Genomic DNA, 15,059 nt, shown 5'->3' on the forward strand with positions numbered 1-15,059 from the left:
GAGCACAGGTTGGTTCCGGGCTCCGGGTTTTGGACGCTGAGGAGGCCGGCTGTGGTCGCCTCCGGCGGCCGGCGGATGAGGAGGATGTGGGGGAGGAAGGCATCAAAGTGGCGGTTAAAGACGAAGCAGAACAAACTCWGGTCCGGTCCGTTAGAGCCGGACCAGAACACAAACTTCAAGTCATCAGAAAACAATTTCTCTGAGGTCTGAAACTGTAAGAAACCACYCCGAAAGGTAGGAAATATAAAAGTATCGGTTCTTTCCCGGGAGTTCGGTGTAACGGGTCTCTGCCTCCYACGGTTCAGAGCAGCCCGGGGCTCWGTGTGGCCCAGTCCGCTGAATGACCGCGGATGGTCCGTCAAGCACACCCGGTTCTGACCCTCCGTACCTTGCTGCGGATCTGACCGGACGTCGACACTTTCCGGATGAGTTTCTGCGGAGATCCGGGCTCCTGCTCCGGCTCGCTATCCGACGACTCGTCCGGGCACCGGGCCGCGATGGACTCCGGTTCCCCGGCCTCCGCCATCCTGTCATCAGACCCCCAAGAGGAGCCGGGGAGGCAGCGCCCCCCAGCGGCGGGCCGCCGGAAGCGCAGGGGAGGCGGCGCCCCTGGCGGCAGGCAGGGGTACTGAGGCAGTGCCCTCTGCTGGTGAAACCGTGGAATTACAACCAATAATACTGTATAACCTCAGTACGCTATTTTCCTTCTTTAAAAAAAAAAAAACACAATAAAAAAGGTTGAAGCTCTGTGTGTTCACTTTAATCCTCCCCTAAACATCATCTGTCTCTCTTAAAGCTTTTAGTTCAGTGGAAGGATCTGAAAGTTTAAAAATATTTAAATATTTAGTTCCTCTCAGTGAGGGGAGAGGTCACAGACTTTTTACTTCTGGAATAAAAAAAAATCAGATAAAGACAAAAACAAATCAAGTCACAAACTGTTGTCAACAATATTTTTTAATTATAGGAACAGCAGGAAAACAACAACTACAAACTGAACTCTGATCCACTAAAACACTCAGGAAGGTCAAGATCCTACAAACCTAAACAGAACACAAGAAGGTCCAGTTTTACAACTCAGCCGAGATTCAAACACTAACAAGCATTTTTAAATAATTTAAACCAACATTATTACAACACGAGTTTACAGAAGCTTCTGAAGCAGCAGAGCATCACAACTAACACTTCATCACATCAGGACTCACTCTGACTCCCAGAAACAAGACCAGACTGCTCAGGAAGTCCTGAACCCCGGTCAGGGTCACAGGACGGGTCAGACACACAGCTGGCTTGTTTCTGGAGGACAGACAATACTCAGGCAAGAAGATCCAGATGAACTGGGTGGTGATTGTGATCAGCTCTGGCTGCTGGCGGCCATCTTTGTAGTTCATGCCTCARCGGGGGACTCATCATCGTCACCGTAGACCACGCCCTTCAGGTAGGCCCGTTTAAAGTCCTCAAACACCATGTCTTCAGGTTCACTGGGTCCAACACAGAACAGTAGAACCTCAGCCAGTTTAAACATCCATCTTCTGGGTGGTCATGTGACCAAACACAACTCTTACCTGTCTTTGACTGAAGTTCAGCAGCAGAAAAAATAAGAGATGGTTTAAAGGCTTTTATGGAACAAAGATCACTGAACAAAAATATACATTTAATTCATCAACCCCCCCAAAACTTAAACCTCTAATCAAGCAGTCTGCTGAGTAAGAAATTTACTGAGATGCAGTTGTGTGTGTGTGTGTGTGTATACGGGTTTTTCCTACAACATGGGGACAATTTTCTCAAAAAAAAAGCAGCCTCATGGGGACTGAAGTGAATCGTGGAGACCAATGTCAGGTCCCCACGGGTCCAAATGCAAATTACAGGTGGGGGGCTAGGTTTAGGACCAAGGTTTAGGTTAGTTTTTTTTTACCAGTCTGTGGAACCACCAGAACCTAAACTCTGCAGGTGTGTTGAGTGGGTGGAGCTACAGGGTGTGTGGGTCCTTACCTGCTTCAGGTTTAGGATGCATCAGTTTGAAGGGAACCTCCAGAGACACATCACTGAAACACACACAGAGCTGTTAGCGTGCACGTTTGATCAAACACACACACATACTATCAATATGAGCATGCACGTTAGATCAAACACACACTGACGTACCTGGACCCCACCATCCTGTTGAGAAGCAGCAAACAGAGAAAATACAGTCAGTTCAAAGGGTTCATTTTTCCCTCAGTGCTGACTGACAGGAGCAGCCTGTGACTCATAAGATCAACAGGAAGTTCAGCTGTTTACTAAACTAACATAAAAGTTTCTGTGAGTTTATGGAGCTATGAGAGTTTTTACTCCKATACTTCCTGCTGCTACGTACGTTACCCTGCACGCCGAGCGGCACACACTCACCCAGACGCGATCATCTTCAGCACCACCTTGTAGGAAACGAGCATCCCCTGAACCTCCTTCAGGACCTCCTGCTTCACACTGAGAAACACAGAGAAATCAGAACTCCTCACTCCATGGCAACACATGCAGAAAAACCTGCAGTGTAGAAACTTCTGCATCTATATCAACACCTACAGAAACATCTGCATCAACATCTGCATCAACACCTACAGAAACATCTGCATCAACATCTGCATCAACACCTACAGAAACATCTGCAGAAACATCTGCATCAACACCTGCAGAAGCATCTGCAGAAACATCTATATCAACACCTACAGAAACATCTGCATCAACACCTGCATCAACACCTGCATCAACACCTGCAGAAACATCTGCATCAACACCTTCAGAAACATCTGCATCAACACCTGCATCAACACCTACAGAAACACCTACAGAAACATCTGCATCAACACCTGCATCAACACCTACAGAAACATCTGCATCAACACCTGCATCAACACCTACAGAAACATCTGCATCAACACCTACAGAAACATCTGCAGAAACATCTGCATCAACACCTGCAGAAACATCTGCAGAAACATCTGCATCAACACCTGCAGAAACATCTGCATCAACACCTACAGAAACATCTGCAGAAACATCTGCATCAACACCTGCAGAAACACCTGCAGAAACATCTGCAGAAACATCTGCATCAACACCTGCAGAAACATCTGCATCAACACCTACAGAAACATCTGCATCAACACCTACATAAACATCTGCAGAAACATCTGCATCAACACCTACAGAAACATCTGCATCAACACCTGCAGAAACATCTGCAGAAACATCTGCATCAACACCTGCAGAAACATCTGCAGAAACATCTGCATCAACACCTGCAGAAACATCTGCATCTATATCAACACCTGCAGAAACATCTGCATCAACATCTACATCAACACCTACAGAAACATCTGCATCTATATCAACACCTGCAGAAACATCTGCATCAACATCTACATCAACACCTACAGAAACATCTGCGGAAACATCTGCATCAACACCTGGATCAACACCTACAGAAACATCTGCAGAAACATTTGCAGCACCCCTGCTGCCTACTGTCAGAACTACAGCTGTTTTAAGTTACAGTCCAACATTTAGAAGCAACATGTGTTGCAGAGAACACCAGAACCACAGATTCATGACAGCATCATCAAGTTCGGGTCTTTCTGGTCTCAAAACAAGAACCAGAGACCTGTCCCTCAGGGTCTGAACGAGGGTCCTGCAGTGTGGACGTGTGGACACATGAACAGGTGAGTCTGTGTGTGTGTGTTTGTGTCTCTACATGCTGGACGAAGCCAGGTTGGTGTCTTCATGTTTGAGTCGTCCATCCAAAGCGATGCCTCGGCGCTCCTTGTTGTACGCCAGCAGTGGGTACAGGGTGTACTCCTTCCTCAGTGTGGTCCCAGAGGGGACAGAGTCCCTGTCAGACATGTAAACAGGTAAACATGACATGTCTCCCACATGCGAGTCAGAGAACCTGGACAACAGRAACACTCACTCTGTCTCCTCTCTGGCCACAGATTTGACGTATTTGTCATTGGAGTAAAGAACAACGTTGGTCACCTGTTCCACTGAACACAGAAACATGACAATGAACACACACACACACACACAGGACAGGTGTACAGGTTTTGGTATAAAGTGAGAGGATGTCACCTGACAAACTGATGTCTTTAATGTTCCTGCTGGATGAGTTGTTGATCTCAACGTTAGCTTTGACCGGCTCTCCGTGGTAAAACGTCTGCGGACAGACAGACACAGTTGGACAGATGTGAAGACTTAGGATGGTTCTCAGGTGTGGTCTCATGTCCTGTCATTATGTCCCTGCTTCTGATCCAGGGCTGCTGGTTTTGATGGGTGACCTTGGAAGGCGTGGCTAACAGCTAACAAGGTGTATGTATTTCTGATCATAAATCCAACACGCTACATGTTGATGGGGTGATTCAAACATGTTGAACTCATTACATTAAGCTGGGATGAAAACAGAAACCATGTGTGAAGAATCCAGTGACCGGTCGCAAAACCGGGTCCATTCTAACCTCTTTGGGCAGGCTGAGCTTCACGTGCAGAGGTTTCTCAGACATCAGGAACTCAAAGGTCATCTCTGCCACTGGAACCACCTTGGTGCTCTCTGGACTGAACTGAATCTTTCTGATGGTGAGACGAACTGAGCTCCTGCACACAGAAGACAGAGGACATGAGACAACACAAGTGGACTGGTTCAAGGTCTGTGAAACTGGACTACACTCACTGTTTGTCAATCTTCTCATCTTGATTGTCTCCACAGAAAGCTTTAACCTCGAACTCAACAGCACATTTCTGCTCAACACAAACACACAAGAGATGGATGGATGGATGGATGGATGGTGGATGAATGGTTGGATGGATGGATGGATGGTAGATGGATGGATGGATGGATGGATGGATGGTTGGTTAAATGGATGGATGAATGGATGGATGGATGGTTGAATGGTTAAATAGATGAATGGATGGATGATTGGTTGGTTAGATGGATGGATGGATGGAAGGTTGGATGATAGATGGATGGATGATTGGTTGGTTAAATGGATGGATGATGGATGAATGGATGGATGGATGATTGGTTAGATGGATGGATGGATGATTGGTTGGTTAGATGAATGGCTGGATGGATGGATGTTTGGATGATGGATGGATGGATGGTTGGATGATGGATGGATGGATGGATAGATGGATGGATGGATGGATTGATGGATGGATAGATGGATGGATGGATGGATAGATGGATGGATGGATGGATGGATGGGTGGTTCCAGTACCTTCCCCTCATCAGTTGGACCGGGCTGAAGACTGATGGAACACGGCAGGTTGTCTGGAAACTGAAATAAAGACTTTTATTTTGAAAACTGCTGACAAATTAAATTGATGTCCCTGAGTTCAGACATGTGCTGTAGGGTCAGATCTTAGTCCTGATTAGACATGGATCAGTCCATGGACTTGTGTCAGACCCTAGTCATGTATCAGACCCTGGTCTTGGATCAGAGCCTAGTCTCGGATCATACACTGGTCTTAGATCAAACAGTGGGCTTGGATCAGACCCTGGTTTTCGATCAAACTGTGGTCTTGGATCAGACCCTGGTCTTGGGTGAACTCCTCCCTCACCTCGAAGAAGAAGGGGTAGGCGTTGTCTCCCAGCTTGCGGAGCAGTCTTTGCTGGATTTTGGTGTGGGTCAGCTGTTCTCTGTCCTGCAGTTCTGGATAAACCTGCCGGGTCACCACAAACAGGTCCCTCCTAAAGGCCACGCCCATCACATCCATGTCCTGGCGTCCATAGCGGAACGTACATGACAGCATCACGTACACTGCAGGAGACAGAAAACTGAGTAATGTGAGGACATCGCAGTACCAGGATGTACCCCTAGATTCTGGATCTAAAGGACCATGTGATCCAGAATGGGACTGAGGAACATGAGGAAACCCTCACATTAGATCCGGTTCTAAAGCCCTGATGGAGTTCTGGAGTGCGGTAAACATATCGTCACTTTATGGAGGTTCTGAGCCACACTCACCTTTCTTTCCCTTGAGCTGCGCAGGGTCTATCACGATCACTCCATCTGTCAGACAGGAAACAGGAAGTGACTGCATCACACAACGATCACTCCACAACCAAGCAATCAAAAACCAACAAAAACAACTAACATCAGAACTCACCAACTGGATCTACAAAATCACAGTGGTCTACAAAGTCTCTCTTGGCCATGTAGACCGCCACCTGCAAGAAAAGTGGGGCATCAAGTCAGGTTATGGATAGATAGTTAGACAGATGGATGGATAGACAAATGGATAGATGGATGGATGGACAGATGGAAAGATGACTCACAGACTTGTCTCTGGACACCTTCTTGAAGACAACATGTTTTGGACTCATCTTGACCGACAGATTCTTGACCTGAAACAAAAATCTACCAAGTTTTTACAGCTTGAAGTCAAATGTGAAAAACTGGATCCAGAACCTCCTTCAGCAGCAGAATAATTTTTCTCTTTGTAGAACAATGGGTGTCTAAATGACCTTTGACCTTCACTGAGTGATTGGCAGCACCACTTATTTTTATCCCAGAACCAGGACCAGTTGTAAATAAGAAACTGTTCTTAATGTTTTGCCTGTTGAAATAAAGGTTAAATAAAATAAAGTAAACCAGAACCAGAACCAGTACAGCTGCAGGTGAGTTTTCAGAAAATACATCAGAACAGAAGATAAAGAGGATCCACACTGACCTGAAGCAGCAGCTGCAGCAGTGATGAAGATGATGGACTCAGCTGTAGTGAAGCAGCTGAAGCTCTGATCAGATGTATTTATAATCTGTGCACACGCAGCAGGTGGATCATTACCTCTGTAATCCTGCAGATCTGCAGGGCTCCTCCACCGAACGGAGAGCCTGGAGTTTCCATCAGGAGCAGGAACAACACATTTATTTGTTTACACCCCACAAATTAGCATTCTGCTACTTATCTTTTGGCTAACATTCAGCTTTTAGTTAGCATTCTGCTACTTATCTTTTGGCTAACATTCAGCTTTTAGTTAGCATTCTGTTACGTATCTTTTAGCTAACATTCAGCTACTTTTAGTTAGCATTTTACTACTCATCTTTTAGCTAACATTCAACTACTTCTTGTTAGTTTTTACTACTCATCTTTTGGCTAACATTCAGCTACTTTTAGTTAGCATTTATTACTGCTTATCTTTTTGGCTAACATTAAGCTACTTTTAGGTAGCATTTTGCTACTTATTTTTTGGCTACCCCTCCACAGAGTCGCCACCTTAACGTGGTGGAGGGGTTTGAGTACACTCACTGTGATCTCGGGGGCTATGTTGTTTGGGGCGTTAGCCCCTGGTAGGGTTTCCCATGGCAAACAGGCCTCGTGGAAGGGGTAAGACAAAGCAATTCAGAACCCTTGATGAGGAAACATCACATACATCAGGAAACCTCGCCCGGAATAGGGAAACCGGGGTACCTCCCTGGAGCCAGGCCTGGGGACGGAGCTCGCTGGCAAGCGCCTGGTGGTCGAGCCTTGGCTCATGGGGCTCRGCCGGATGAAGTCCGAAAGGACTACAGGAGGCCACCTCCACGTGGACCCACCACCCGCGGGGAGGACCTTCATGGTCGGGTGCGATGCATGCTGGGCAGCAGGTGAAGGAGGGTCCCTGGCTGTGCTGATTTCTGGTGACAAAGACTGACTCTAGGGACATGGAACATAACTTCACTCGCGGGTAAGGAGCCAGAGCTTGTGGGTGAGGTTGAGCATTACCAGTTAGAGCTGGGCTCACCTCAACTCACAGCTTGGGCTCTCTCCTACTCTGGAGTTGCCCAGGAAGAGAGGCAACAGGCGGGTGTGGGGATACTCACAAGCCCCCGGCTGTGTGCCTCTGTGTTGGAGTTGACTCCAGTAGATGAGAGGGTTGCCTCTATGCAGCTTCGTGCTGCAGGTGGGAAGGTTCTGACTGTTGTTTGTACTTATGCACCAAACATCAGTTCAGATTACCCGGCCTTTTTTGGAGTCATTGGATAGTGTCCTGGAAAGGGTGCCATCTGAAGACTCCCTCGTTCTATTGGGTGAATTAAATGCCCATGTGGGCAGTGACRGAGTTATCTAGAAAAAGGTGATTGGGTGGAACGGTCTCCCTGATCTGAATAGTGTTCTGTTATTGACTTCTGTGCCAAGCACGGTTTGTCCATAACGAACACCATGTTTGAGCATAGAGAGGTCTATAAGTCTACTTGGTACCAGGCCACWTTAGGCCAAAGGTCGATGATTGATTTTGTAATCGTGTCATCAGACCTGTGGCCCTATGTCTTGGACACTTGGGTGAAGAGAGGGGAAGAGCTGTCAACTAATCACCACCTGGTGGTGAGTTGGATCTGTTGGTGGGGGAGGTTGCTGGACAGACCTGGTGAACTCAAACCCATAGTGAGGTTGAACTGGGAATATTTGGCATGGCCACCTGTCCGTGTGATCTTCAACTCCCTCCTCTGGGAGAGTTTTTCACATGTCCCGGGGGAGGTCGGGGACATGAATCCGAATGGGCCATGTTCAGGGTCTCTATTGCAAACGCGGCTTCCAGGAGCAGTGGCCTGAAGGTCATTGGTGCCTGTCGCGGTGGCAACCAAAGGACCCGSTGGTGGACACCATCAGTGATGGAGGCCATCAGGCTGAAGAAGGAGGCCTTCCGGACTTGGCTTTCCCGGAGGACTCCTGAAGCAGCTGACAGGTACAAGGTGGCAAAGAGGGTTGCAGCTTCTGTGGTTGCAGATGCAAAAACTCAGGCGTGGGAGGAATTCAGGGAGGCCATGGAGAAGGACTTTCGACTGGCCTCGAGGAGGTTCTGGCAAACTGTTCGACGACTCCGAAAAGGAAAGTGTTCCCTGTCCCAGGCTGTACTTGGCTTGGGAACTGCTGACCAGGACTGATGATATCATTGGGTGGTGGAAGGAGCACTTTGAGGATCTCCTGAATCTACCCTTCATGCCCACCTTTGAGGAGGCAGAGTCTGAAGACTTGGGGGAAGACGAGCCCAATACCATGGCAGAGGTCACCGAGGTAGTCAAAAAGCTCCTTGGTGGCAGGGCACCAGGGGTGGATGAGATTTGCCCTGAGATGCTGAAGGCTCTGGATGTTGTGGGGCTGTCATGGTTGACACTTCAACATCGCATGGAGGACTGGGACAACTCCTGTGGAGTGGCAGACCAGGGTGGTGGTTCCCATTTTTTAAAAGAGGACTGGAGAGTGTGTTCGAACTATCAAGGGATCACACTTCTCGCCCTCCCCAGGAAATTTTACTCCAGGGTGTTGGAAGAGGGGCTCTGATTGACTGTCGTACCTCAAGAGGAGCAGTGTGGCTTTCATCCTGGTYCTGGAACAGTGGACCAGATCTTTACCCTAGCAGAGTTGCTAAGTGGGTCATGTTAGTTTGCCTTTCTGGTCTACATGTGTTTTGTAGCCTTGGAGAAGGCTTATGACTGTGTTCCTCGAAGCATTCTGTGGGGGGTGCTGCGGGAGTATGGCGTGTCTGGGCTGCTACTAAGGATGATCCAGTCCCTGTAGAAGCAGGAGCTGTGTACATATTCTTGGCACAAAGTCGAGCTTTTTCTCAGTGATGTTGGACTCTGCCAGGGCTGTCCCTTGTCTCCGATTCTGTTTGTAGTGTTTTTGGACAAGATCTCAAGGCGCAGGGTGTCTGGTTTGGGAAGCACAGGGTCTCATCTCTGCTGTATGCAGATGATGTGGTTCTGTTGGTGTCTTCGGACCAAGACCTTCAGCATGCACTGGGGCGGTTCACAGCCATGTGTGAAGCRGTTGGGATGAAGGTCATTTCCTCTAAGTTTGAGGCCATGGTTCTCATCTGGAAAAGGGTGAAATATCCCCTCCGGGTCGGGGGAGAGTCTCTGCCTCAAGTGGAGGAGTTAAAGTATCTGGGTGTCTTGTTCACGAGTGATGGTAGGATGGAGCGGGAGATGGATCGATGGATTGAGGGCTTGTCCTCGGTAATGAGGGCGTTACTTTGGTCAGTCGTGGTGAAGAAAGAGCTGAGTCTAAAGGCAAAACTCTCAATTTACTGGTCTGTCTTCGTTCCAACCCTCACCTGTGGTCATGAGGTGTGGATCATGACTGAAAGAACGAGATCCCAGATACAAGCAGCTGAAAAGAGCTTCCTTCAAAGGGTGGCCAGGCTCAGCCTTAGAGATAGGGTGAGGAGCTCCATCATCTGGGGCGAGCTTGAAGTAGAGCTGAGGCTCCTCCACATCAAAAGGAGTCATTCGAGGTGGTTTGGGCATCTAATTAGGAGCCTCCTGGACGCCTCCCTTTAGAGGTGTTCCGGGCACATCCCACTGGTAGGAGGCCCTGGGGAAGACCATTCGCTGGAGGGATTATGTATCCTCTCTAGACTGGGAATGCCTCAGGACGAGCTGGAAAGTATTGCTGGGGAGAGGGATGTCTGGGTTTCTCTCCTGGATCTGTTGCCTCCCCAACCCAGCTACGGATAAGTGGAAGAAGATGGAGATCTTTTGGCTAACTTTCAGATAGTTTTTGGCAGCATTTTGCTACTTTTATCTTTTAGCTTACCTTCAGCAATTTTTAGTTAGAATTTTGCTACTTTTTGGCTAACCTTCAGCTACTTTTAGTAAGCCTTTTACTACTTTTATTTTTAAACTAACATTCAGCTATGTACATTTAGTTAGCATGTTACTTTATATTTTGGCTAACCTTCAGCTACTTTTAGTTAGCATTTTGTTATTTTATCTTTTGGCTAACCTTCGGCAACTTCCAGTTAGCRTTTTGCTACTTTATATTTTGGTTAATATTCAGCTACTCTTCATTTTTGGCTCGTGTCTAGTGTTGCTACTTTTTGCTATATTTAGCCTTCAGTTTTGCAACGTTTTGCTTTTTGCAAGCATTTTGATTCGTTGGTTTTGGCTAGTGTTCTGTTCCTGTTAGCTTGAAGCACTCGGGTTCAGCTCAGTTTCATTCAGTGCTCAGTTTGTGGACCCCTCTTGGACCAAAGATTTCTAGTCCATGTATGTTGGTGTCGTCATGTGATCAGATGGAGCCTCTGAGCCGATCATCTCTGACAGACTCAGCAGTCTTGAGTGCTGACAGCAGCTAAACACACATACATACACACACACACCCCCCTCCTCATCAGGATATTAGTCATACACCAGAACCAAAACATTCTGCCTCACAAGAACTGATTCTGGCTCTCAAGCCCCAGAACCTGAATAAAAAACACAGACAGGGAGTCTGAGGGTAAACCGGTTTTATTTGGATCAATCAGCTGATCAGCGTCCACCAGACTCATCCCTGCTGCTTCTGGACCAGAACTCACTCACCTGCAGGATCCATCAGGACTTCCTGTCACTTGTAGTGGGTTAATGAGTGACAGACCTGACAGCCAATCAGAGCACAGCTTCAACAACGACCCGCCCAGGCTCATCCCAATGCCTTGCAGCAGATGTTAAATAAAAAAAAAAAAAGCAATAATCGAGAAAATCTGAAAACAAACACGGTGACCACGCCCACTTCCTGTGARGTCACACAATCAGCTGATTGATCAGTAACTGATTACAGGAACAAAGTTTGTTGAACCACATTCCTTCATTTCAAAAGTCGTCAAAAGGAGAAATTTGTTTTTTTAAAGTCTGATTCAAGATGGCCGCCAACCAAACAAACCAGACGTAACTCGGTGAATTCTGTAGGTAGTGAGCTATAATCTGGGGTGGTAGTGGCTGACAGTAATCCCCAACACAGACTCTGAGCGCCAACAGATTAAACAAAATGTCACACGGATCAGGTTATGTTCAAATTTAAACAAAACTGTTTGATTTGAACAGATTTTTTTTAAAACTCTGGCAGGAGAGGGGTCCTGGCCTCTGATTGGTCAGAACTGAAGCTTTGCTCTGATTGGTTGGTTGGCTCAGAGGCACATCAGGTTACAGACACACATTAGTGTTGTGTTGCTGTGTGTCTGTTACACACTTTCAGACATAAACACCACACAAACTCTCAGTTTTGATTTCCAAACATCTTGAGCCACTTCCTGTTTGACTTCCTGTTTCAGGTCCAGCCGACACATGAGGCTCAGAAACTTTAATGTGAAGTACTTCCTGTTTGGGGTCCAAACACATGAAGTTCAGAAACTTTAATGTGAAGTACTTCCTGTTTCAGGTCCAGTATCATCTCTTCTGCAGGCTTTAGTGTTCGGCTCGGCGTCAGCTGTCAATAAAACTTTATTAACAATCAGGCGGCGTGCAGAGCGAGCTCCTCCTCCTACCGTCACAGTTAAAACGACACGGAACAACATTAAAAGCTCCACTGGTCTCCCTGCTTTGTCACGCCATGCGACACCGACAATGGCCCCGCCCACTCCTCTCCAGCCAATCACATGTCAGACCACAGGATGGCCTTGCTGCCCTTCTCCACGCTGGCGACGTACACTCCCGACGGCGACCACGACACCGAGTTGATGGCAGAGCTGCACACAAGAAGAGGACAGTCAGGATGGGCCTGGATCCACTACCAGAACCAGACCGGGTCTGTGGGTCTTACGTGTGGTGTCGGTCCAGAGTTCGGTCCACTTTCCCTGTCAGGACGTTCCAGATGTACAGAGTTCCCTCAGCGGACCCTCCGGCCACGTAGCTGCCATCAGGACTGTCAACAAACAAACAGATCCAGATCCAGATCCAGATCCAGAACCAGAACCACACCTGGATCTATGACTCAAAGGAGCAGAAACTCACCTGAAGGTGACTCTGGTCCAATCAGCACCACACTTGAAGCCTTGAGCACTGAAAACACACACACACACACATCATGTTCTCCCTCTGCACAGGTGGGTTTTCTCTACAGACTGAACACATGCAGGTTGAGTTCATTAAGTCTCTCTGGTCTCTATGTGTCTCTGTGGTGGACTGAGACGTGTCCAGGTGTCTCTGTGGTGGACTGAGACGTGTCCAGGTGTATCTGTGGTGGACTGAGACATGTCCAGGTGTCTCTGTGGTGGACTGAGACATGTCCAGGTGTCCTCCTCTTTGTTCCCTCTAATTATTTTTAAACAGTCTTAACTTGCTCTGTTTGTTTGTTTGTTTATCACATTAGTGTAAACAGCAGGTAAGGACGTCTGGTTCACTTCCTGTTTAGTTGTTAGAAGCAGCACACTTCCTGCCTCACCTGTTCAGGGCTTCCTGTCAGAAGCAGGTGAACTCACCTGAAGGTCTGTCGGATGGCGTTGGTGCGCAGGTCGATGATCTTCAGCAGGTCGTCTCTGGAACAGGTGAGCAGCTCGGTGCGGTCGTGGTTCAGGTCCAGAGACGTCACCCGACCCATGAGCTCGATCTCCCGCACGATGCTCTCCGCCCTGCCTCACGCACGCACACACACACACACACACACACACACACACGTTCAGGTGAGTTGGTCCTCCAAAACGAACCACTCATCACTGACTTCCTGTTTGAACACACCTGATGTCCCAGAACCGGACCTTCTTGTCAAAGTGCCCGCTCATGACGCACTGCTCTGTGCACACGATGTCGTTACAGCTGGAGCCGGCGAACACCGTCTTCATACCTGCACAGGTGAGGAGAAATGTCAGAGGTCAGCAGCAGGCCACGCCCATAACACCTTCGGCAGCTGACCAATCACGTACAGACTTTGCTGCGCAGGTCCCACAGTTTGAGCGTGCGGTCGTAGCTCCCGGACACGATGCGGGCGTTGTCCAACAGGAAGCGAGCAGACAGCACCTTCCCGCTGTGACCCGTCAAGGTGTGCTGGAGGAGGAGCAACAGGACAGGTGAGGTCAGAGGTCACCTGACCTGAGACACAAAAACCACCAAACTCTGACACCTGGACCCACCCTTAGCCTGTAGTCGTCCACTGTCCAGATCCGACTGGCAAAGTCATTAGAGGCAGCCAGCAGGTAGGATCCCTGAGACATAAACACAAACAGGTAAACAACAACAATAACAATAAACAGCACATAGAATCCCTGAGACACACGAACAGGTAAACAACAACAACAAACAGCAGGTAGGATCCCTGAGACATAAAAACAAACAGGTAAACAACAACAACAACAAACAGCAGGCAGGATCCCTGAGACATAAACACAAACAGGTAAACAACAACAACAATAAACAGCACATAGAATCCCTGAGACATAAACACAAACAGGTAAACAACAACAACAATAAACAGCAGGTAGGATCCCTGAGACAAACACAAACAGGTAAACAACAACAATAAACAGCAGGCAGGATCCCTGAGACAAACACAAACAGGTAAACAACAACAACAACAATAAACAGCAGGTATAATCCCTGAGACATAAACACAAACAGGTAAACATAAACACAAACAGGTAAACAACAACAGTAAACAATCAGAGGGACTGAGGACTCACAGCGCTGTCAAACTCTATGCTGGTGATTCCTGCGTTGCTGCCGGTCAGAGCTCCTTTAGGCTCACAGCGACCTGAACACAAATGTACTCAGATTACTGTGGGACTGAACTCTGATTACTGAGGGACTGTACTCTGATTACTTTACTCAGATTACTGAGGGACAGTACTCAGATTACTGTACTCAAATTACTGAGGGACTGTACTCAAATTACTGAGGGACTGTACTCAGATTACTGCGGGACTGTACTCAGATTACAGTACTCTGATTACTGTACTCAGATTACTGAGGGACTGTACTCAGATTACTGAGGGACTGTACTCAGATTACTGAGGGACTGTACTCAGATTACTGAGGGACTGTACTCAAATTACTGAGGGACTGTACTCAAATTACTGAGGGACTGTACTCAAATTACAGTACTCTGATTACTGTACTCTGATTACTGAGGGACAGTACTCAAATTACTGAGGGACTGTACTCAAATTACTGAGGGACTGTACTCAAATTACAGTACTCTGATTACTGTACTCTGATTACTGAGGGACAGTACTCTGATTACTTTTCTGATGAAGGTCTCAGGTTGAAAACTTGAGATCAGCTCCCTCCTCCTCTTCCTCTTCCTCTTTATGCTCCATGCTGATTGGTTGTGTTGGATGTCAATCATCATCACAGAGAGGC

At 47.6% G+C, this 15,059-nt stretch overlaps 4 protein-coding genes across 11 annotated transcripts in view; 1 reads left to right on the forward strand and 3 right to left on the reverse strand.

The window, feature by feature from the left end:
• Positions 1-723, reverse strand: part of dgkd (diacylglycerol kinase delta) — a 20,224-nt gene extending 19,501 nt beyond the window's left edge. The window contains exon 1 of the mRNA XM_014031060.1: positions 389-723. Within this exon, the coding sequence (XP_013886514.1) occupies positions 389-526 (138 nt within the window). The 5' untranslated portion in view covers positions 527-723. The remainder of the gene's footprint in view (positions 1-388) is intronic.
• Positions 724-936: 213 nt separating this feature from the next.
• LOC106534441 (S-arrestin) lies at positions 937-6,839 on the reverse strand. 2 transcript variants are annotated; one of them, XM_014031071.1, is made up of 16 exons: positions 6,700-6,839; positions 6,305-6,373; positions 6,136-6,196; positions 5,994-6,038; positions 5,587-5,786; positions 5,244-5,303; positions 4,697-4,764; positions 4,485-4,620; positions 4,102-4,186; positions 3,944-4,016; positions 3,728-3,865; positions 2,386-2,463; positions 2,143-2,157; positions 1,990-2,042; positions 1,563-1,572; positions 937-1,478 (listed from the first exon to the last, which is right to left on the reverse strand). In XM_014031071.1, the coding sequence occupies exons 2-16, from the start codon at positions 6,350-6,352 to the stop codon at positions 1,385-1,387; spliced, it is 1,164 nt and encodes a 387-aa protein (XP_013886525.1). In that variant the 5' UTR covers positions 6,353-6,373; positions 6,700-6,839; the 3' UTR covers positions 937-1,384. The 2 variants fall into 2 exon arrangements, with proteins under 2 accessions (XP_013886525.1, XP_013886524.1); XM_014031070.1 differs by lacking the exon at positions 6,700-6,839 and having other exon boundaries at positions 6,305-6,682.
• On the forward strand, positions 2,421-3,643 carry LOC106534442 (uncharacterized). 3 transcript variants are annotated; one of them, XM_014031072.1, is made up of 2 exons: positions 2,421-3,351; positions 3,418-3,643. In XM_014031072.1, exons 1-2 carry the CDS (start codon positions 2,509-2,511, stop codon positions 3,541-3,543), a joined length of 969 nt encoding a protein of 322 aa, XP_013886526.1. In that variant the 5' UTR covers positions 2,421-2,508; the 3' UTR covers positions 3,544-3,643. The 3 variants fall into 3 exon arrangements, with proteins under 3 accessions (XP_013886526.1, XP_013886527.1, XP_013886528.1); XM_014031073.1 differs by having other exon boundaries at positions 2,421-2,739; positions 2,824-3,643; XM_014031074.1 differs by having other exon boundaries at positions 2,421-2,727; positions 2,824-3,643.
• The window catches only part of atg16l1 (ATG16 autophagy related 16-like 1 (S. cerevisiae)), a 16,924-nt gene continuing 5,901 nt past the window's right edge, over positions 4,037-15,059 (reverse strand). For 4 of the 5 annotated variants that reach the window (XM_014031069.1, XM_014031068.1, XM_014031067.1 and 1 more), the window contains exons 13-20: positions 14,381-14,451; positions 13,835-13,906; positions 13,628-13,748; positions 13,443-13,548; positions 13,187-13,336; positions 12,720-12,767; positions 12,529-12,630; positions 11,990-12,454 (exon numbers count right to left, since the gene is read on the reverse strand). In XM_014031069.1, coding sequence (XP_013886523.1) covers positions 12,361-12,454; positions 12,529-12,630; positions 12,720-12,767; positions 13,187-13,336; positions 13,443-13,548; positions 13,628-13,748; positions 13,835-13,906; positions 14,381-14,451 — 764 coding nt within the window. In that variant the 3' untranslated portion in view covers positions 11,990-12,360. The other variant, XR_001312347.1, reaches the window with a different exon arrangement.

Source organism: Austrofundulus limnaeus, unplaced genomic scaffold, assembly GCF_001266775.1.
Source record: "Austrofundulus limnaeus strain Quisiro unplaced genomic scaffold, Austrofundulus_limnaeus-1.0 Scaffold1172, whole genome shotgun sequence".
NCBI lineage: Eukaryota > Metazoa > Chordata > Actinopteri > Cyprinodontiformes > Rivulidae > Austrofundulus > Austrofundulus limnaeus.